General features: G+C 39.7%; 1 protein-coding gene across 5 annotated transcripts in view; it reads left to right on the top strand.

Annotated features, from left to right (window-relative positions):
* Positions 1–22934, top strand: part of kcnma1a (potassium large conductance calcium-activated channel, subfamily M, alpha member 1a) — a 161118-nt gene that overhangs the window by 34636 nt on the left and 103548 nt on the right. For all 5 annotated transcript variants that reach the window (XM_030748487.1, XM_030748486.1, XM_030748483.1 and 2 more), the window contains exon 2: positions 10117–10284. In XM_030748487.1, coding sequence (XP_030604347.1) covers positions 10117–10284 — 168 coding nt within the window. The remainder of the gene's footprint in view (positions 1–10116; positions 10285–22934) is intronic.

The raw sequence follows: 22934 nt of genomic DNA, 5'->3' as shown, positions 1-22934 counted from the left end.
AGAATTCAGAAATATTTCATGTAGGACTCCAAAGCTGTCTGTTAAACGTAAGCAAAGAAGTGAAAACATAAATACTCAAATGAATGCTAGTAAGTCTGATATCAGAAACTGTTTACTACATGTAATTAATATATGCATGCTGTATATAGCATATAGTATATCATCAAAAATCTGCATTTTTTTTTAAAGAGCAACCTAAATCAAATACTTTATGTGTTTATGCCTGACTTGCTTATTAGCACATCTGTTTAAGACAGTACAGAATATGCGTAATGTGTGATTAAAAAGCTTCAGCAAAAGAGCTTCAGTATCACTCTAGACTTGTTTTGGTAAAAGATTATTGGAGGTAATGTGGCAAAAAATGTAGCAATGTACCAATAAAATGCTTTGAAGCTGATTGACTAGCATGCATGGTTATAAATGATGCTGTTTACACTGAGTTTTCAGGTTTTTCCTTTTTTTTTGGCTAAAAAACGAACAGTTTGTCTACTGGTTTATATTATACAAATTTATCAAGAAAAGAAAGATCCGACACAATAGCAAATTTTATGGACTTTAGGAATTAATAAGTGGTGTGCTCATCTTTCAATTTGGACTTTCATAATATGTCTCATTATGTTATAATAAGCTATTTATGACAGTAAAATGCTGAATTAAAAACTGGCCTCAGTTTTTTTTTTTTGGCTCTGTAGTGTCGTGTTCAAGTTAGTGTCCTGCTGCTCACTGGACTGTGTTTGATGTGATATGAGTTCACTACAGGCTCTGAGACAGGTTGCGAACTGGGAGAAACACTATTACCTCTTGATTCATAAGTGTGGTAAGCGATGTAGACACAGAGGCTGGTCCAGATGAAACAGAAATCAATCATTGCCCTTAGCATACATATACACACAGTCACGCAAAATTGTCCACTGCCCTTGAATGGATGAAAGTCCAGTTTCTTAGAGCAATAACAGAAAATAGGGTGAGCCTTCACAGAGTGGCAGAACAGATATAGGTTGGTGGTTCTAAGCAGCAAGAGCATCACAAGGACAATGTAGTTTCAAGTAGGGGTCAGAGTAGCATTTAATGCAGAGAAGTAGAGTAATAAGACAGAACGTTTCTTTTTTTAAATATGTGGAATATATGGAAGCATGTTGATGTTCAAATCAGAGTCATTATTATAGTTTTGTATTTATTTCCATTACTAATTTTCAAAGTTAATTTCCTGAGAAGCTTTTCTCATTGAGTTTAGTTTCGATTTTTTTATTCATTCTTTTAATGTTTTCCTTTTTATTAAAAAAAAAATTGGTTTTTCAGGGGCAAAATATGAAAAACATTACACTCTGTAAAGGTGAGTGACTCATAGTCAAGCTGATTATCCCAGCCTCAAACCTCTGCACCAACGCCTCCATGTGCTGACATATTTCCTGTATTGCTTACACTTTTACTCTAAGTAGCTTTTTATTTTATTTTGCTAAAAATTTTTTTTCTTTCACTCCCAATTTAACATAAAATTTGAACTTTTCTGCACCTTGCAACTGATTCTGCTTGTGTTATACTTGCTGGGGCCGGCTAATCCCAAATAGCCTGAGGAAATTAAATATGCATCCCAAACAAGTGCTTGGGTCTCAGCAGGTTAATTTAAAATTTAGTTTTATTTAATTATAATAACCTCATCTGAGTGCTTTTTGGACCGTGTTTGGCCATGTTTCATAGGTCTTTTCTTGTATTCACTGCATGTTAATTCATTCAGGCATATTCATGTACATAAGACTGGAGTACAAAATGCTGGAACTTAGCCTTAGGTCATCGTACCACTGATGGATGTAGTATGATAAAAGCTGATGTCACTCAAGCATGTTTTTTTTTTTTTCCTCAATCCACCTACTTTCAAGATAGGCTTAAAATGGTATGTAACTGCCTTTGGGAAACTATTGTAGGTTACCGTCTGGCTCAGAAAATGTCTCGGTCACTGTATGCACAATGTCTTCGTTGTACAAAAAAAAAAAAAAAAAAAAAAATCCAGATAGTGTGTGTGTGTGTGTGTGTAACTCTGCAATAACTGCCTTTTTAATTCTTCAGAAATCACACTGAATGGTTTATTAAATTGCCCAGTAAAACGTGTTTCCATTCAGATCTAATTTGCACTGAAAATAAGAATGTGAGCATGTGTGGATCACCATAGTAACAAGTTATCTCCAGATTGATGATTAAAAAAAATAAAATACATGACATGCTGAGCCTACTGGGAATCAAATGGCCAATTATTGCAAGGCCACAGCATGTGGAGGAGAATTTGTGGTTGTGGGCAAGGATTCTACATTTGTGGTGTGTTTTTCCCCCTACACAGTAATTTGTTAAATTTGCACACCTCCATCTACACTAAAGTGATTATGCTGCCTCGTATTCTGGCGTGATCTGAAGTTGCGGGCTGATGGAGTAGAGGCAAAGATCTGCAGATGAGGGATGTGGGAGGCTGACAGCCTGACTGACAGTTGCTTGCCTTGTTTAGGTTGAATGAAGGTTTGCAGACAGGAGCAGAGGTGACTGATGGGTGAAAATTCCAGTGATGTAATATCAGGCTTCTACTTGGTTTAGAGTAATGAAAGGTGCAAAGAAAATTATTGCATTGATTTTTGAGGTCTGAAACTGCTGTAATGTCATTTATTGCCCAGACATAGTGAAAACTAAATGAAGCCAGCAGTTAATGGTATTTGTTTTGTTGTCCTGACTGAAAAAGGCTTCTGCAGAATTCTGCTGCCAAACTACAGCAGACATTTGTTCATTTTCTCTGCTCTATAGCAGGTCTGATGGGGGGAGGGGGCACCAAAAAAAACTTTCAGGGTATTTTATTATATACCCTGTACCTTTAGTATGCTCTCATTTAAGCCACTGGCCTTCTATTATCCACTGACATTAAGATGATAAAACTCAAAGACGTTACGGATGACAAGTGCTGCCCTTTCAGTCTCGCAATTTACTGCGTCATCTATTTTTATCCTGGACCACTGGAGCTTAAAATGTTGTATCAATGGAAGAGGTGCAGCACAGCATTATGAATGGACTGGGCTGTACGTTTGAGACATTTCTTTCTGTCAGCCCTCCCTCCAGTCGTAAGGCAGCGCTAATGTGAATGTGTCTTTATTCTGGACAGAGAAACATGAAAGAATATACGTTTTAGCCAGAATCTGCTGAGCCGAGGAGACGTCACGATTGGGACAAAAAAACGTGCAGGAATGAGTTCATGCCCTGCTGTGCAGATGGGTGAGCTGTCCAGCAGAGATGTAGAGAGATGTAAACCGTTTGGCTTGTCTTCCTGTTTGCCAATATTGTGGATGTCATCTATTTAGTTCAGTGTCCACAAATCGGTCTAATCCTACTCTGGCCTGCAGTGCTCAAAATAGGCCCAGCACAGAGGGGCAGCTCAGGGCTAATGTGATTCTGGAGATGGACAAACATTTCAGTGGCACTGTGATGACATATTTGAAAGTCTCTAGATAGTTTGGAGTTGTGATTCATATGTCCTAATTTATGCTGAAATTTGTGAATTTTTTTTTTCCAATTTTATTTTTCCTGTATGGACTCAAACCCTATAAACCTCATCAGAAAATAAAATATGGCAAATATGCTAACATTATTTACTATACCTCATATTTGCCCACCTGCTACATAGATGCACAGATAGGTATGGAGCTTTAGCTTACACTTTATTCATTATTAATTCCTGATCAGTGATGTAAATGTTTTCCATCTCAGTGCAACAGTTTCTGATCTGAACAGTGTAGAAACAGATTTGAGAAAAAAGGGTTTCATGGCAGAAGCTCCACTCTTCACCACCACGAGAATGATTTCATTGTTTTGCAAACACTGAAAAAATTGTTATTTAAGCTTGGTGGCATATGAATGTGAGGGTTTGGATAATTTTAAACTATCTGTCTTCCCATCACAAGGGTTAAGGTTGTCAAGATACTAGAATTTCAAACTCCAAACTAATATCACAAGGAAAAATATGATAGAAAATGAAGAGGGTATTTTTCTCAATAAAAAAATGAACATCAGTGACAGCACTGTTTAAGTTGTCTGACATAGTGTTAGATAACTCTAAGGTAGGTGTATGTATGTGTGTGTGTGTGTGTGTGTATACAGTGCTGAACAAATTTGTTAGACCAGCTGTCACTGGGCAAGAGGCAGGGTACAGCCTGTACAGGTCACCAGCCTGACGCTAACACAGCCATTCACACTCACACCTATGGACAATTTAGAATAACCAATTACCCTAACCCCACTAACTGCACTAACTATCTTTGGATTATGTGAGGAAACCGGAGTACCCGGAGAGAACCCACACAAAAGCTCCGTACAGAAAAGTCCCGGCCAAGGTGGATTTGAATCCAGGACCTTTTTGCTGTCCGGCAACAGTGCTTAACCACTGTGCCACCGTGCTGTCCGCCCGCCAGAGCCCTTTCATCAAAATTCTGTTTTTATTGCTAAAATATAATTGTTGTTGTTATCCATGAATTTTTAAGTGCACTGTTTTTACAAAAAAAAAATAGCACATTTTATTTTTTATTAAAACGCCAAATTATTTACTTGTATTCCAGTGTGCCGGCTCAAATGTGGGTATAAAAACGTGAATTCATTTTATTTGCTTAATGAATTGCAACATATATATATATTTTTTTAGTTTTAAAGACATTTTTGACAGATTTCTAAAATATTTGTTTTATTGTTTTTATGGCACGTGCTCTAATAAATGTATTAAGTGCCGACATTTAATGCTGCTCTTCTGGTGACAGCACCATATTTTCATTGCTAAGGTATTTTTGGAGTCTTGTTGCTCGCAAACTTTTCTCAGCTCCAATCTGGGACTTTAGGAGAAACGAATAATTGTCGTGGCTATCGGGTAGTTGCTAATAGTTAAGCAGCTGATGTTAATGTGCGCACTGGCCAGGCTGACGCACTGGCCAGGCTATATGACTGTTTAATACTTTAATTGTGTTGAAACAGGAACTTCACCAACCTCTTGAAATTCCTCTTGAAAACACTTAGGACAATAGCTGGGCCGATTGTTGCAGAGAGAGATCATCAAGTACGTCACTCATCCGATACTTTGGCCTGATAATAATCAGCCAGTACCATTTGGCCTCTATAGTTCTATATAATTCAGTAGGCATATCTTATACACAAGAATAACCTTTTCCCATGTGGTGTTGTCATATTCAGCCCTGCACCTGTCTATGTATGCTGTTAAATTGGTTTGTGAAGAGAATATGCTCTCTTCCTCCCTGTTCCCATTTGCTGTGACCCAGTGTAGATATGTAACCCAGGGACACTGGGTAACTGTACCGGCATTTAAATAGCAAACAGGGGGAACAGAACATGTTATGATATTCACTAGTTTCACGTCTCCCAGGGTGAAGCTATAAATAGCCTCTCACAGTGGAATAGAGTTTTCCCCAGCAAAGCCAATGAAAGCCAGAGGAACAGCTGCGTTAAAGCCAAGTCCTGTTAGATTAGCCGAGTCAGATGGGCATGCCCCCCCCCCCCCCCCCCCCCCCGTTGTCTTTTCTTTCTGTCTTTTTGTCTATCTCTTGTTCTCTCACTCTCACTTCCCATCTCTCTTGCTCCTAATCTGTCCCCCTGTCTGTCTTTCAGCTACTTGTTTACCCCTCTTGTCTTGCAGTATCTTTGTCTCTCTGTTGCTGTCCTCTCCTTCTCTGTCTCGTCGTGTGTTTGCTCAGTTTTCCTGTCTCTCTTGATGTCTTTTAATTTCTGTCTCTGTCATTATCTCTGCCCCTCCTGCTTTATTGTTCTGGCATTCTATCTCCCTGCCTCCCTCTGAGTCTTTGTTTGACTCCGTGTCCTCTTTTACCCCATAGTCCCTGTCTTTTTGTCCCTGTCCTGTAGCTTTCTCACTGTCAGTTTCTCTCTGTGTCTTCCTTTCTTCCTGTGTCATAATTTTTTTTTTCCTGTTCTGCTGCTCTCTTGCTCATTATTACCAGGCCTCCCCTGTGTACTCTGTTAATTGGTACAATCCTAATATTAACAATGCTCATCTATCTTTTTAGAAAGAAGATTCTTGAAGTAGGAAGATGAACTACATATATTTTAGGCATAAGCTTAACTTGATTCATATTAATGTCTCTAAAGTGATTTGGTAAATGCATTTGTGTGCTGATACTAATATTAACAATGTTCATTTATCTAAAAGACTGGAACAAGAACTGTAATACGGTTGGTGCTGGTTAGCATCCATCTAGCATATTAGAAATTGTTTACTCCTGCATGCTGTAAACACTGAGACACCATCATTAACTAAAACTGAAACTGAAACATCCACTCAAAATGAGACAAATGAAGCCGGGTTCCACAGAAAACATACTCACCTGCCACTTTATTAGGTACAGCTGTTCAACTGCTTTTTGATGGAAACTTCTAAACAGCTTCTAGTGGGATAATGTGCTATTTTACAAAGCTCAGTGAGTTCACTATACAACCCAATCGAGCATCACTGGGATGTGGTGGACCTGAGGGGTGTTGTCTCTCTACCTAGAAATAGGCAATTGCCACTGAATTGAAACTGAATAATAGAAACTGTTATGAATGAGACGAAATTGAAAACTGAATTCCTTCCATGTAGATACAGTTTAAATCCAATGAGTAATGCTTGACTCCAGTGTTGAAAATCACTATTTACACAACTGACAGGGTGCCAGAATTAACTGCCTCTCATGAGTAGCTTCATTTTTATACATCATGTCTCTGACTACCAGGTGTGCATTAGCATTCAACTAGCCTTTGCTTCTTTTATTATTATTATTATTTCTATTATTATTATTTTGTCCTTTGTGGTAGTAAACACATTTACTGACTCCTGCTGCTCCCTGTCTGTCTCTCTCTCTCTCTGTGCGCCTGTCTTGCCCTGTTTGACATCACAGATGTGTTTATATATAGCCAGCAGATGGATTCTCCCATAACAGTCTGCTTCATAGCTTTTCTATCCATGAGCTTAGCCCACCGCCGGCCACTCAAATAAGCTAGAAGAAATTCTTTGTTTACATTAGGTCTCCTGATCTGCGTAGCCTTCAGTTCGTGACTACATCCATTATTCATGTATTCTCATTCACCATGCACGCACTCACATGCATAGAGAGGAAAATGTTAGTGCTGCTCAATGTGCTCTCAAAGTCTTTGTTTTCAGTGTGCACCAGTGATTAAACTGCCATCAGGGTCTTCACGGATTATATTATTGGAAATAAATAAATTTAAAAAAAAATAGTATCAGATTCTTTTAAAAGAATTTTAAAATTCGTGTTGCATTTAAAATTGAACTATCACAAAATGAATGTTACGATACGCTAATGTGTAGTTTGTATTTTAAAAAAAATCTAACTCATGAAGGGAAAGCCACAAAATGGCTGACTAGACGGACGACTGCAGGCATTTATAACATGCTTGAAATCAAGGAAACTGAGGAAATTATAGCAAAGAGAGCCAGAAACAAGTGCTGTGACATTTGCGTGACATACTGTAGTCCCGGTGTGATGTGGTGTGGCTCATACTCTGGTATAATTATGCAGCATGTGAGGTTTTGGGGGTTCTTCTGGATGACAAGTTACCGATGGGCTTAGACTAGCACACACTATGTTTGGAGTGTTATCAAGCAGGCACACATCCACTCAGAGTGAAACCTTAGACATCCCTGTGAATAGTGACCCTGCATGTATACGCATTTTGCTGATCATGTGACACATGCTGCCAACATAATCAAGTGAGTACTGAAGGGTGGTGGGTAAACAGGAGTTTAGGAAAATACAGACTGCACATCCACATATTTAACTGTTTACAGTGTGGCACAACTTCCAGCTTCCATCCAGCGGGCTGAGAAGTTTTATGAACTTGATATAAACTTGATTTGCAATTGTTGTTGTTTATGTTTTAATCTTCTGGATTTTTATGTCACTGCTGAGTTTAAGCATGCATTTTACAAATTTCTTTCTTTTTTCTTTTTTTCTTTTTTTTTTTAAAAAAAAGGGAACAACAAAACTGCAATTGCAGCTCTCGGCTTGAGCAAAAATAACTGGTGAAGTGGAAGGTAATTACCTGTTAGAACAAACATAACACTTAACTTTGAAACCGGCTATATCCGTATCAGCTTAATGCCTCGTTTAGTTTTTCTGCCAAATAAAACACACGAAGTTATTTAAAACTATGAATTTTTTTTTTTAAGCTAAAATTTCTAAATGTTAAATCTGCTTGATGGCAACGGTTTATAATGAGGTGCTGATTTCTTGTGGCTCTTAAAAGCAAAGCTACACATCACTTTCATGATAGGTGCTTCAAAAGTTTGCGAGTCTCCAAACACTGAGTCATTTGATGAGTATATAAACCAAAAGTAACTGAATTATCCACTGGAGTGCTGAGGCCCAACGGCAGAGCCGGATAATAATCTTATGACTAAGCCAGGCTTTTTTAGGGTCAGTTTATTGGCATTGTTATGGGGTTTGAATGAAATTAGGAAAATGGCAGCTGTGTCCATGCCATGTCATTATCGAATGTAATCCAATTTGACCAGACAATCCTCTTGAAATGGACAGAGCACTCTCTTGGGCTCATCTGCTCTTTAGCCCTGCAGAAATACTCAAGTTGCAGTCTGGTTTGTTTTTGCATCACATATGGGTGCATATTGGTCACCATAGTGGCTTTTGGCTGCATGTTTTCTATTGCCTCATAAAGTTCCAGGAATTATAATGTGCCAGGTATAAAACAAACAAAAACAAACTCCCTGTAAGCACTGAGTTTTCACACGTCGTCGTTTTTGGATGTTATGGGGTCATCGTAACAAACTTCAGACATGTACAGTACTGGGAAACATTTCACTTTGTTGACATAGCACATAATCTGCTTTGATGGCTGCTTGTCAGATGTCACTATGAGAAGGGACATGTAAAATGTTTTCCTAGTGCTACATGTGCGCTGTGAGCCTGCCTCCTCGGAATGGACCGATGCTGCACCATCAAGGGGCTGTAAAGTTATTGCAATTCCAGAGATTTTCTGTGGATGCCATTTATTAGGCCTTAACCCCCAGGCTAAACTGTCGAGGACATGCACACACAAACCTTTACTTTGTATCTCTGTGCACATTTTGTTGCTGTTGTTGCTTCAGAGGCTATAAAACATGAGGAAACCCACTCGCTTCCTTTTTCTGCCAGAAGGACAGGGGAGCTGAGTGCCTGCTTGTGTCAAATCAGGAGTGAGCGAATTTCTAGAGAGGAACAGCTGCATGCAGCGACTGTGCCAAACAAAGCATGTCAATGAACTGCCATGCAACTCTATTCACTCAGCCAGACACAGGAAGGAACATTAAAAGGGCTACATGAGAACAACAGTCTACCCCGAGGAACAATTATCTTAAAGAGCCATATGTGCAATAAAATTAGAGTGGCCACATACACATTTTGTTGTTTGACTTGTATGCTTGTATGAACACACATTCAGAATAAATAGTAGCAGATGGATCCCATGATGGCGTGATGGATGCAGTGACGGTCTTTTTTTTTTTTGTTCTACAGAGATGTGTAACTTGTTTAGGATAAGCACAAACTCAGGAAATTATGTAGTATGTACTCTTCATTTTCTGCAGCGTTTTGCAAATGTTCTTTGAGATATTATGGAAATTGTTCATCTGAGAACATTTGAGGCAGGTACTGTAAGTCATACTGGTTGTCAAATGTGCCTTCGTTTTAGATCAATGGCAACCAGTTTAAAAGTTTTTTTTGGGAGTTTCCAGAGCTGTCAATTTGTACTTAATGCCCCTGATTTGCATAAAATATCTTAGTCCCATGCAAGTATGCAATGAGTAACTTGGAAGTTCTGCTGCTCAGAAGGAACACGAACATGGTGCTACCATGTTGCATAGACATTAAATGGGAAGTGTGGAAACACTGGATCTTGTGCGCATGTGCCATTACATTTAACAGGAAATTGTTTTACTGTACAGATTGATGTGTATAATTTGCTGGTGATATTAAACAAATTGGGTTTGTCTTCGGTGATTTGCTTATAACCCACAATGCCTTTGTATCTGATTTCCCTAATTTCCTTACTCAGATTTGTTTAATTTTTTTTTCCTAGGAGGCTCAGAAGGTGAACAACCCCGCCAACAATCAGGCAGCAGAAAGGGCACCAAAGGGCCCTGATGAGAAGGAGGAGGCTCCAGCCAATGAAGTGGGATGGATGACTTCAGTCAAAGACTGGGCCGGTGTCATGATCTCCGCTCAAACGCTCACTGGCAGAGTTCTAGTAAGTTTTCAGTTTTCTAATGGGGATGAATATGTCAGATACCAAATCCAGACACAAATACTTCAGCACTTTTTGGACACTAATCATTCGGCCCAGAAAGAGTCAGCAAAGTGCAACAGTTTGATCTTTCCTCAGGTTAAAAGAGCTGCAGCATGTGTTCACAAGTTGGCTTTCAGATAAATCCACTGTATAATCCGCTGTCATGTACACATTTCCTCACCTGTTTTGTACAAGTCCCACTGGAGACATACTGCAGGGCAATTAATTTTATCCCCACAGAAGCTAGCTGAATCTCAGTTGGCTATTTGGCTGGCACTGTCCAGCCTCCTCTGTGTTGCAATGATCTTTCTGTGGCACACTGTAGCTCACTCTGCTGTGCCTCTGCCGGATGAGTGTGCATTTATTTATGTGTGTGTGGGGGTATGCATGTACGTACTTGTATGCATATGAGGAAGGTTTATTAGTGTTTCTGAGGTAGGTAAGAAATGTAACTATGGGTTATTGCTTGGGATGAATAATAATAAAAACAATAACTGTTTGTCCTGTGTGTTTGCTTGACCGTCTCTTTTCATCACTCATTCTACCATTTGTTTAGATATTTCAAACGTTTTCATAGTCTGGCACAGCGTTACCTGCTCTGTGTCGTATCTGTTAAGTTGGATAAATATCCTAAAAGATCTGTTTCCTAGTTTGAGGATGTACAAATGTGACTGTGACATTCTCGTTCTCCTCTCATTTGCCGCTTTGTGCTGTACCACAGCTTTAGAAAAATAGTTCTTAATTTTTTTAAAAGGAAAAAGAGACTTTCCATCAGCACAATTTCTGATGTATTCTCCCTCTAAGCATATTAATATGTCTGCCACAGACAGTCTGATATTATGGAGAGATTTCACAGTGCCTGATTAAAGCTGAGACCCATTTAAGCACTGAGCAATACAGTGTATACACAGTGCTTAACCCAAGTTAAACTTGGCTGCTGGTCTAAACTAATAGTTAATCCATCAGTGTGTGCAAGTAACATGACATTTTTAATGCTCAAATATAATTGTTGTTATCCATGAAAAAAGCAGAAAAAATAGTAAAGCACTTTATTATTTTTTGATTGAGATGCCAAATGCAATATAATTATATAATAAATATAATTAAATAATGAATATATATATAATATAATTTTTTTGTTTTAAATAAGTTGGCCTCCTAGCTCTCACATTAATGTTATCATTTTGCTATCATGCTTGACTAATTTCTGACTTCTAGTCCATTGTGGTGGCTCAAGTTTATTTGCATAATAAATTACAGTTTTAGTTTTAAAGATGTTTTTGACAGATTTCTTGTTTTTATGACAGGTGGTCTATTAAAATTGTAAATAAATTGTAAATAAACGCACTAGATAGATTGATAAATAGATTCCAGTCACTGTCTATTTTTATTATTTTTCCCCCCATTTCTTTTTTCTTTTTCCCTGTTTTTCCTATTTCTTGAGGACATGACTTTCAGATACTGTTCATCTGCTGTAGATAGTTTTTTAGGTCTAACTTCTTTTGTCCTCCACTTGTCCTCAGATTTCCTAAGGGGATACTGCACACCATGCCAAGATCTGCCATGTTGTGGCTAATAGCTCTTTGGGAATCATCTTGTTGGTGCAAAACTATTATTTTATGCACATAATGTGTTTTTGTAACAGGCTGTTAATAGCAAAGTGTCTAAAGATACTATTTAATATTAGTTCTTTGCTAAGTTGTCTGTTTTGTGTAGACGCAACACTGGTTCACGACTTGAGTTGGGTACCTTTTTTTATTACCTGGGTGATTCATACATGAAAGCAGTCAGGTACAATGACTGGATTGAAAATGAGTGAAAAAGCAGCAACTTTCCAAAGAAAAACTTTAAAAGACCTTCAGAAAGCCCGGAGAACTACTGCTCAAGACCACTTTAAAACATTACAAGAAATGATGAGTAGCTCTAGATTTTTGCACAGGACTGTAATGGTCCACTAGTATCTAGCGTTCCTTTTACGTACATCTCGTCTTGCATCAGAGTATTAAAAGTAGGTGTGTTTTGCACAGACATCCGCTGTGCATCTGTGGATTGAATGAAGCAGCAGTGGGAGTAAGGAGAGAGATGGATCCAAACTAAAATACTAACACTGACATTGTTAATGTTTGCTGGAATATGACAGCTTCCTCATGCCTGGTGAGAATAGCTCATAGTTGAGAAAGATTTGGGCCTTTCACAGGGAAGAAGATGAAGAGTCCCGAAGGGAACTGTCAATTTACTAAATGAGCCTCTCTTTCATCACTTCCCCACTCACACAGCTCCACTGGCATGGACACAGCTCCCTCTTCCCTTTCATCTTTTGCTCTGACTGAGTGCTCCCAATCTGCCCTGTATGTACACTGGTGTATGTGTGTGTGTATGAGAGAGAGTGAGAGATAAAGCAAAGAAACATATAGGGAGACACGCCAAGAGACAGAAAGACAGGCAGATTGAGAGTAAAACAGTGGTTGTGACAGTCAGGGAGAAATAAGGCACTGGCTGCTTTAGAGGGGTTTCTAGGCATGGTGATATCCCAGTGTATCGCCTACTGTGATTTGTGCTACTTGTTCTGGGGTTGATAATTCTGCCCAGCAGGCTGTGTTTGCTTACGTGCTCACTCTAATGATATGCAGCACAACTCAGTAGTTACTCAAGTGAGTGCTACATGAAGATGAATGAGTACAGTATCTTCTCATGTGGGTGGAATTAACATTTGTGGGTGCATGTATGCAAGTATTTCTCACCATGTACTGTATACTGTGGAACATGATGGCTTATGAGCCAGTTTGTGTGTATGTATGTGCATGTGGGTGGGTAGGTAATTTATTTATTTATTTATTTTGCGGGGCTCTTGCTTTCCCATCGGTGCTTCACTGCAGATCAAAATTGTGATGAGTATCCGTGTACACAGAACCTGGCTGGTAACCATAGCAACTGCTGTGTAGTGGCGCTCAGTCATTTGACATTAGGGGGCTGTCTGCCTGGGCAGAGCAGAAATAATGTGCACACACAGTCTTTCTCTATCTCTGTCTTTTCTTGCAAACACACACATGCACACAGGTGGGATTACATCTTGATGTAGACCCCATTCAGTTCTATCCTGGTGGAAAAGAGACAAAAGCACACTGAGAAGAATGCTCTCTGGTAGGCAGAGTCTTCAGTCCCCGTTCATTTGGTTGCCTTGATGACTTCACTGTTAGTGAATATTCAGGTATACCCCCAGGCTTACTGAATTACCAGACAAACCTAAATGTGCTGTGGCAATAATGAGTGCCATATATCATTTCAGAAGTTGGTTAAGATTAGGGAAAGATCTTGTTCAAGTCCTCCATTAAGGTTAGAAAATGTTTCATGTTGCCTAAACCTAACCACAGATGGGAGTGTGGTTGCAACCTTATGAGAATCATATGGTTCTTAAAATACAGTTCACCCCAACAAATTCCTACCAACTTATAGTGCTACCTTCATTCAAAACAAAAAGTTGCCTCTGAGCCTTACTTGCCAGTGATTATGTTGTTACCAAGATGAAACTGGGAAAATAGGAACACAGTAGTTTGGAAACTGAGTTGCTTCATACTGTGGTGAATTACCAGCATGAGAATGGGAAGGCCTGCTTTATTATTGGTGCACAATGACTTTACCAAAGTACATGATCACACTGCCTGACCATTAGGACCAGACATGCTGCACGAGAATCAACCATTCTTCTTGTTAGTGTTGTATGTTTTGAAAAAAATAAAATTCCCATTGGTGAGCCACAGACTGTAAGACTAAAATATAGCACTAAGGCACAAATGTGTGTGTGTGTGTGTGTGTGTGTGTGTGTGTGTGTGTGTGTGTGTGTGTGTGTGTGTGTGTGTGTGTGTGAGAGAGAGAGAGAGATAAAAGGTGCTGATAATACATTGTTTCCTCATCATAGCCTTTGTGACTTTGAGCCCCCCCCCCCAAAAAAAAAAAAAAAAAAAAGAGTAATATATCCAAATGTCACCTTGTGTGCCTTAAAAAAATGCCAGGGGAAATGAAATGTTGCTAGCATGAGCCAGTGTTGTTCCACTGTGTGGGTCTATGGCTTTGATTAGCTTTGGAAAAAAAAAATACACACACACAGATGCACACCTTTGCAATACTGCTTTATCAAATACAGACACTAAGCTTTGGGCCAAGGGGAAAACATAGAGGACTTAAACATGAAGTTACATTTTTGCATGCTTTCAATGCAGCCATTGAAATGAAAAGAGAAGAAAAACATGACTTTTAGCAGTGCCCAGTTTGTGATTAAGTTTCTTTAGATTAATTGATAGGTGAAAAAGTCAGTCTTGGTGGCTTATGCAGAGCAGCAACTAAATGTTTATACGGTGCACTCAGAAGAATGTGTCTCTCTGAGCCATGAGACAGCTGTCCACAAAAAGGGACGGTGTATGGGAAAAGAGCACACCTCTGGTCAGGCAGTAGATAGCTCATCAGTTACTCGACAGCCGTATCATCCCAGTTGTTTTGTTGAAAGACCTAATTAAGCACTCAAGGGCAAAACATCTGAGGTAGCAACTACTAGGACAGCTGGAAATATGAGTTGGCTGACTTCTTGTGCTACATAAGCCCAGTGTTTCATCTAATTGATTCCTGCATTATTGTTACAGTGACAATGTGTGTAATCCCATAATGTTCAACAAAAACAGCGAAGGATTATAACCTCTGAATGTAGATATTCCCCCTATCTCCGGGTGCAGTGGATTTGCATGGCATGGTGGGTCCAGAAATAGGTCAGTCCTGCCATCTTTCTTAATGGGATCTTGGGTGGCAACCAGAGACCATCTGTTCACATGGCCCACTCCCTAAACCCTATGGCCATCCCTCTGCCTATCATCCACCCACCCACACACCCACCCACACACACACACACACACACACACACACACACACACACACTGCACGCACTCTGCATATCGACCCCTATCCTCTGAAAATACAACACATCTGTCTGTCTTTACAGCTAAGTGATAACATATTCATTCTAACTTATGTTGTAACAAATCCAGTGGGCTTTTTCATTTTTTTATTTTTTTTAACACTTTTTTTCTCACTTTATTTAAACAGTGCAGCAGAGTGGGAGACACCAACAGGAAGCACAGATTTCTCTGTCATGCTTTTGTGCTCTGCGTACCTTTTCCTGTGATTGCCCCTCAATTTTTTTTTTGAACAGTTTCTTACTCGGTGTGAGTGTGTCTCTGTGTGTGTGTGTCTTGGCAGGAACCAAGGTGAGATCGTGCATATTGCGTACGGATGCTACAAGTGTGTTTCACCACGTTTTCGTGTGTCATCAAACATCCTGTTGGGGAGAAAATAAGTGTTCTCTCACACTCCCCATGATTGGCTTCCTTCCTGCACAGAGAACAGCTGCCATTCACAGTGTTTTTGCAAAGTACTTTTCAGATTAGAATTGTTTATGATGCTAGCACAGTATGTGTTTACCCCCATGTGTAAGTACATTTTTGTACTAGCAGTCCTTGGGGTTGCATAAGCATATTTTTTACAGTGGCAGTTGGGTACTGCAGGAGTCTGTTTGCATCCGTGAATCTGCCACTGAATGTATGTGTGCGCATTGGATATGTGCTTGCCTGAGCAGACACAGTATGTTTCTCTGTGCTATATGCGTGTGTGTTTATGTTTTGCTGTTTGCGCTTGCTAATTACACTTTCCTGCATGATTGCAAGCGTAAGGCTTTTACAGAATTATGTTTTATTTCCATCTGGGGGGAGCAGTGTGTTTTACTGCCTTTAAAGCTCAATGAGAAATCTTTACAACAAACAAAACCACCCACCCACACACAGACACACATACCCACCATGCACAAAGGCTCGTCAGCATGCTGTTAATCGTTATCACAATAGTTTTATGTTTTTTTAAATTATCATTATCAAATATAACTGAAAAATCAAATGCACATGATTCTGCAGATATTTAATGACCTATCTGAGCTATTACCCACCTCTTCCTTTAAAACAATAATGCACATAATCTTAACTAAGCTTCCTCTGTGGGTGTCAGAAAGTGTCTGCTACATCAATGTGAGAACATCCAGAGAGACTATCCCTGGAGAAATCATCAGACACATTTCAAAAAAATCAGTTTGTCTCTAAATTAATAGCAGTGGGCTCAGACACATTTTTTCAGCTCCTTTCCCCCCTATTTGGTGATATGACACTTTGCCTTCCACTTCCTCCAAACCAGCAACATGTTTGTTAGATCCCATTCCTACTAGACTGTTCAAAGAAGTCTTTCCAATTATTGATGCTTCAATCTTAAAAATGATCAATCAGTCTTTATTAGTTGGCTATGTACCACAGACCTTCAAGGTGGCTGTAATTAAACCTCTGCTTAAAAAGCCATCACTTGACCCAGCTGTCTTAGCTAATTATAGGCCAATCTCCAACCTTCCTTTTCTCTCAAAGATTCTTGAAAGAGTAGTTGTAAAACAGCTAACTGATCATCTGCAGAGGAACGGTTTATTTGAAGAGTTTCAGTCAGGTTTCAGAATTCATCACAGTACAGAAACAGCATTAGTGAAGGTTACAAATGATCTTCTTAGAGCCTCTGACAGTGGACTCATCTCTGTTCTTGTCCTGTTGGACCTCAGTGCAGCTTTTGATACTGTTGACCATAACATTTTATTACAGAGATTAGAGCTTGCTATAGGTATTAAAGGTACTGCACTGCAGTGGTTTGAATCATATTTATCTCATAGACTCCAATTTGTTCATGTAAATGGGGAGTCTTCTTCAGACAGTAAGGTTAATTATGGAGTTCCACAGGGTTCTGTGCTAGGACCAATTTTATTTACATTATACATGCTTCCCTTAGGCAGTATTATTAGAAAGCACTGCATCAATTTTCATTGTTATGCAGATGATACTCAGCTTTACCTATCAATGAAGCCAGATGACACACATCAATTAGTTAAACTGCAGGAATGTCTTAAAGATATTAAGGCCTGGATGACCTCTAATTTCCTGCTTCTAAATTCAGATAAAACTGAAATTCTTGTTCTCGGCCCCACAAATCTTAGAAACACGGTGTCTAACCAGATACTTACTCTGGATGGCATTACTTTGGCCTCCAGTAACACTGTGAGAAATCTTGGAGTCATTTTTGACCAGGATATGTCCTTCAATGCACATATTAAACAAATATGTAGGACCCGCTTTTTTGCATTTGCGCAATATTTCTAAAATTAGAAACATCCTTTCTCAGAGTGATGCTGAAAAGCTCATTCATGCATTTATTACTTCTAGGCTGGATTATTGTAATTCATTATTATCAGGCTGTCCTAAAAGCTTTCTGAAAAGCCTTCAGCTGATCCAAAATGCTGCAGCTAGAGTACTGACAGGGACTAGAAAGAGAGAGCATATTTCTCCCATATTGGCTTCTCTTCATTGGCTCCCTGTTAAATCTAGAATAGAATTTAAAATTCTTCTCCTCACATACAAGGTCTTGAATAATCAGGCACCATCTTATCTCAAAGACCTCATAGTACCATATCACCCCAACAGAGCACTTCGCTCTCAGACTGCTGGCTTACTTGTGGTTCCTAGGATACTTAAGAGTAGAATGGGAGGCAGAGCTTTCAGCTTTCAGGCCCCTCTTCTGTGGAACCAGCTTCCAGCTTGGATTCGGGAGACAGACACCCTCTCTATTTTTAAGATTAGGCTTAAAACTTTCCTTTATGATAAAGCTTATAGTTAGGGCTGGATCAGGTGACCCTGAACCATCCCTTAGTTATGCTGCTATAGGCCTAGTCTGCTGGGGGGGTTCACATAATGCACTGTTTCTCATTCACCTTATTTACTTTGTTTATACTCCACTCTGCATTTAATCATTAATTGATATTAATCTCTGGCTCTCTTCCACAGTTCTCTTCCTCAGCCCAACCGGTCGCGGCAGATGACTGCCCCTCCCTGAGCCTGGTTCTGCTGGAGGTTTCTTCCTGTTAAAAGGGAGTTTTTTCCTTTCCACTGTCGCCAAGTGCTTGCTCATAGGGGGTCGTTTTGACTGTTGGGTTTTCTCTGTATTATTGTAGGGTCTTTACCCACAATACAAAGCGCCTTGAGGCGACAGTTTGTTGTGATTTGGCGCTATATAAATAAAATTGAATTGAATTGAATTGCCTCAACAGTGTGTTCCACCATAATGAAACTCAATTTCTGAGCCAGTCTGCTCCTATTCCCCTAACTCAAACTCATACCCTGTGCCCTCTGAATCCTCCAGGCTATCACCTTGCTTTCCTTCCATTTCTCCCAGCTGTTGAATTTAGCAAGCTGTACAGCGTATTCATTTGTCTTTTGCCGCAATTTATCAGTTCAGTCGATAGCAATCAAATTGGCATTGACGTAAACAGTGATGAACAGTGATGAATGTTTTTGGCAAACGCAACCCCAGGGTTGCAGAGCAGCAGAGAGATTGGTGTGGAGGGAACAGAAGGAGTGTGATAAGTGTGGTGCCAGACAAGGTCTGCACATAGTACTAACTGTGTACGAAAGCAACAATCCACAACTATGGGACTGCAGAAGTAATGAATACATTCTCTGTATAGAGAAAAAAGTACAAGATGGCTACACAGGTGAATAAATGAAATGGTACGATGGCGATATTGGTTGGTCGGCTGGCCAGTCACATTACTCCAGACTCAAATATCTCAACAGTTAGTTGAATGCATTGCCATAAAACTTTATACTGACATTTATGGTCACAAGAGGAAGACTACTGACTAGTAAGAGGTGAACATTGTGAGCATTATACTTGCTTAAGGCTTCAGTCACACAGCCCTAGAGACTAGTCAGTGACCCCCAGGCAACCTCCTTTCTTTAGTGGAAAAACATGTTTCCTGACCAGTTGGCGAGTGGTTGCTGGCTGTTGCTGGCTGCTGCTAGGTGAGATGCAAAGAGGGTGCTTAACCAAAAACCTTATTGTGATTGCTTTGAGCCCCAGCAGATTGCCACGGTTGCCCTTTTTTGTTTTTACTTTATTATAATTTTAGCTTACTAGAATTTGAAAATAGACAGCGCTCCTTCTGCAGCTCTCCTCTCTCTGTCCTAAACCCCTCCTACCAGACAAACGGAGGCATATGCACCTGCTTGATATGAGCTATAAATAAGTCGACTGAGTTTTGACTTCATGTGGAATTTGAAGTCCATTATCCCTGTTGAGGTTCCATTGCAACACCAGATCTATGGATGGATTTTTGCTCTCTATTACTCACCTTATCTGTTCTGAAAAGACCTGTAATTATTTGTAGTCATAAGTCAGTCTAAATCCTGAAAAAAAGCACCCAGAGGATGTTTGTTAGACTCGGTCCCTTTCAGGCAAATTTATATGCTGAAAGAGTATTATGTTCAGTGGTGACTAAGAACCATCTGATTACACTGGTCAACAACAACAAAAAAAAACCTTTTGTCTGCTACCTGAGGAAAAACAACTGATTTTTACTAATTTGAGTATGCTGATTCCAAATATGAAAACAGAATTTCTCTAGAACGTCAGGATCTATGCCAATAAATACCAATGACGTCAATGATTTTATTAGAAAAGTACACCAACTGGTGAAAAAAAGACACAGATGGGGCACCAGGATAGCTCAGGGTGTGAGCAGGCGACCATGTATGCCGCTTGGCTGTGCGGCCGGCGCAGGTTCAAGTCCCAGCCTGTCGCCATTTGCTGTGTGTCTTCCCCCGGTTCTCCTCCCCGCATTCCTGTCTATCTCCACTGGAAAACCATCAAACAAAGCTGAAAAGGTCAAAAATATCTTTAAAAAGACACAGATACCAAAATCAATCAAATGAGGAATCTCAAACTAATACAGTCCACAATTAGTATGCCTAAACAGTTCAAAAGTGTGACAAACACTTGCTCTTGTGCTTCACAGAAGTTTCACGCTGTAGAAACCAGCAGTAGTCACCCATCATGTTTGCGTTATAGCACCCCTGGTACCTGGTCTCCATTTCAGAGATATCTTGATGGAAACTCACATCACCCAAATTAGGTGGAAAGAAGTCAAGATGAGAGTGAAGGAAGTGAATCTTAAGTGAGATTCTGCAACCCATGCGTTTGAATGATATGAGCATGTCGTCAACTAGTTCTTCATAGTTTGTGGCTTTGTGGTTGCCCAAGAAATTCTGTACTACCTGAACAAATGATTCCCACGCTCTTAGTTAAAGGGGTCTGAGCTTAGATGTAAAGTCTTTGTTTCTAATAAGCTCACGGACTTGGAGTCCATCAAAGATCCCAGCTTTAAGCTTGGCATCACTTTGGACTGCCCCAGAAACACTATTCCATCACTTGATGTAGCACTAAAACGTTGTTTTTATCTATTGACAGATCATCTTTTGTGTGTATGTTTGTAGATAGGAGATGCTATTGTGTTTGATTTATAGCTACACATTAGTGAGATTTAGATGGGGTTCAGAATTTTTTCTTCTACCATTGCCACTGGTCATTAGTGTGAATTTAGTCCTGCTGGCTTGTTTTTTTTTTTTTGGTTTTGTTTTTTTGGGCTGCGGCCATATAAGAAACATAAGCCTTGTATTGAGTAGTGGAGGAGTGTAGGAGGAGGAGGTGGATGGGGGATGAGAGGGAAAGCGGTGTGTCAGAGGAGGAAAGAAAAGCACAGGGATCCCTGCTATCATGCTCTATATTTTCTGATAGTAGGAATTCACACATTGGTTTAACTTGCCACACTGCTGCACATCTGTGTATGCACACTGTAAATACAGGCACGCGCTATAAAAATGCTTGAGCTTCTTAAATAGCAAATTTACAGAGGACACATTTAATAAATTGTGTTTTAAAATATCCACCAGGGTAAAATTTGTTTTATACTATTCACATTACAGTATGTAGCGTACAGTAGTTATAATTGCTGAATTTCTCCCCTGGCTTTTATATTTCAAGAGCACCAGGGAGAATTTTACAACTCTGCAACAGCTTGTGTCAATTTGTCCTCAATGGTTTTCCCTGCAGCCCCCCTTTAGGCCCATCATAAGACTTTGAGGGATGACTCATCCTTGCTCATTCTTTATTTATTTTTTGTCTCCCTCATCTATTAACCCATACCCAACCCATTTTCCACCTGCGACTGTGTTGCTAGAGAGCCAGTGACCTACACTCATCTTCTTGTGCTGCAGCTCCTGCGACCTTTGTCTGTCCCACCCTCCCTCAAACTATATTGCAGAGGAAAAGGTCAAGAGAGCAGACACAAAGTGATGTGTCATTTAGCTCGCTGCCCACCTATTCCCTATTAGATCAAATTTGTCTGTGACTTACAGGACAATGTGTCTGAGACACTGTGGCGACAGCACACATTCATTTTCTCCAGTTATTTTTAGTCTGGGCAAGGACTCAGCACATTCATTATAAAAATATGTGCAAATCATGTCATGCCCCTAAACTAAGAAGCAAGTAAAAGGTTTAAGTAGTATTTCTAATCATTTTATAATTTTTTTTTCTTGGAAATCACTCTGTTGGTATTGCCTTTGAAATGTGTCATAAGGAAATCCAAAATCACTTAGCTATTTACAGCAAACCCACTGTAGCTATTAAACAAGCGGTCCATGCTATTAGAAAATTAAAGCCACAAGCAAATGACTTTTACAAGATGATTATTTGTACTCTGCTGAAGCCTCAGGATGAAGAGTGACAGGGTAGTCAGAAATGAGATTACATTTAGAGTCACAAGCACATTAGACTGCAGGCCAGAGACAGACAGACAGAGGTACACAGTCACAGAACAAACAATCAACAGGGGAGGCAAACAGACAGGCAGAAAATTACGTGGCGATAGATAGAGACCTAAGTAGGCAGCCAGAGAGGATGCAGACATTCTCATGTTGTCATCTGGAGCCCCCTGTCACCTCTAAGTCGGCGCTTTCCCCATCTCATCTTTGTCGTGGCTGCCTGGTGTGGTCTCAGGGAGGAGTGCCGAGTGACTCAGTGCCTCCAGGATGACGCACATCTAATGGATCAGAACTTGCAGCATCACAGTGATCCAACCATATCAAACACCCCTGTCGCTGCCAGACGTGTTTATTAATTTTTTTCTAAAAAGAAGATTAGGAAAGAAAATTTCCTACGTTGCGGTACTGCTGATAAAACAAGTTTTTTCTCTTATTTAAAAAGAAATTGAGCAAGAGGAATTTTAACCCTAACCTCATTTTTAATAAATAAGTTGGCTAAAAATCATTTATAGAAATTTTTTTATTAGCGTATTAGTATACCGTTAAAATAGCCAAACTATAACTCCACAATGAGGTTGGTGCTAGCAGTATTATTTGAATAACATCAAGTGTTCTGTCTCAAATCGCATGCTTCCATTCTTAGACTTACTATTTTAAGTCCGTGGCCACAATGCTGCATAAAGTGCACTATGAGTACACAGATGGCGTATTTGTAATGGTCAAAAAATTCAGTGTGGAACATTGAATGCTCTAGCGGTCGCCATCTAGGCTACGTAGTGGAAAGGAAGGGTCCACCAAAAAATCTGCATTTTTTCCATATTGCAATGATGGCTTCATAGTGTACAGGTTAGTGTTAGCATCTGCTTAACTCATTAAAGATCCCCAGTTTGA

Source organism: Archocentrus centrarchus, chromosome 15 (assembly GCF_007364275.1).
Source record: "Archocentrus centrarchus isolate MPI-CPG fArcCen1 chromosome 15, fArcCen1, whole genome shotgun sequence".
Lineage (NCBI taxonomy): Eukaryota > Metazoa > Chordata > Actinopteri > Cichliformes > Cichlidae > Archocentrus > Archocentrus centrarchus.
This window is presented reverse-complemented; position numbering and strand designations above follow the sequence as displayed.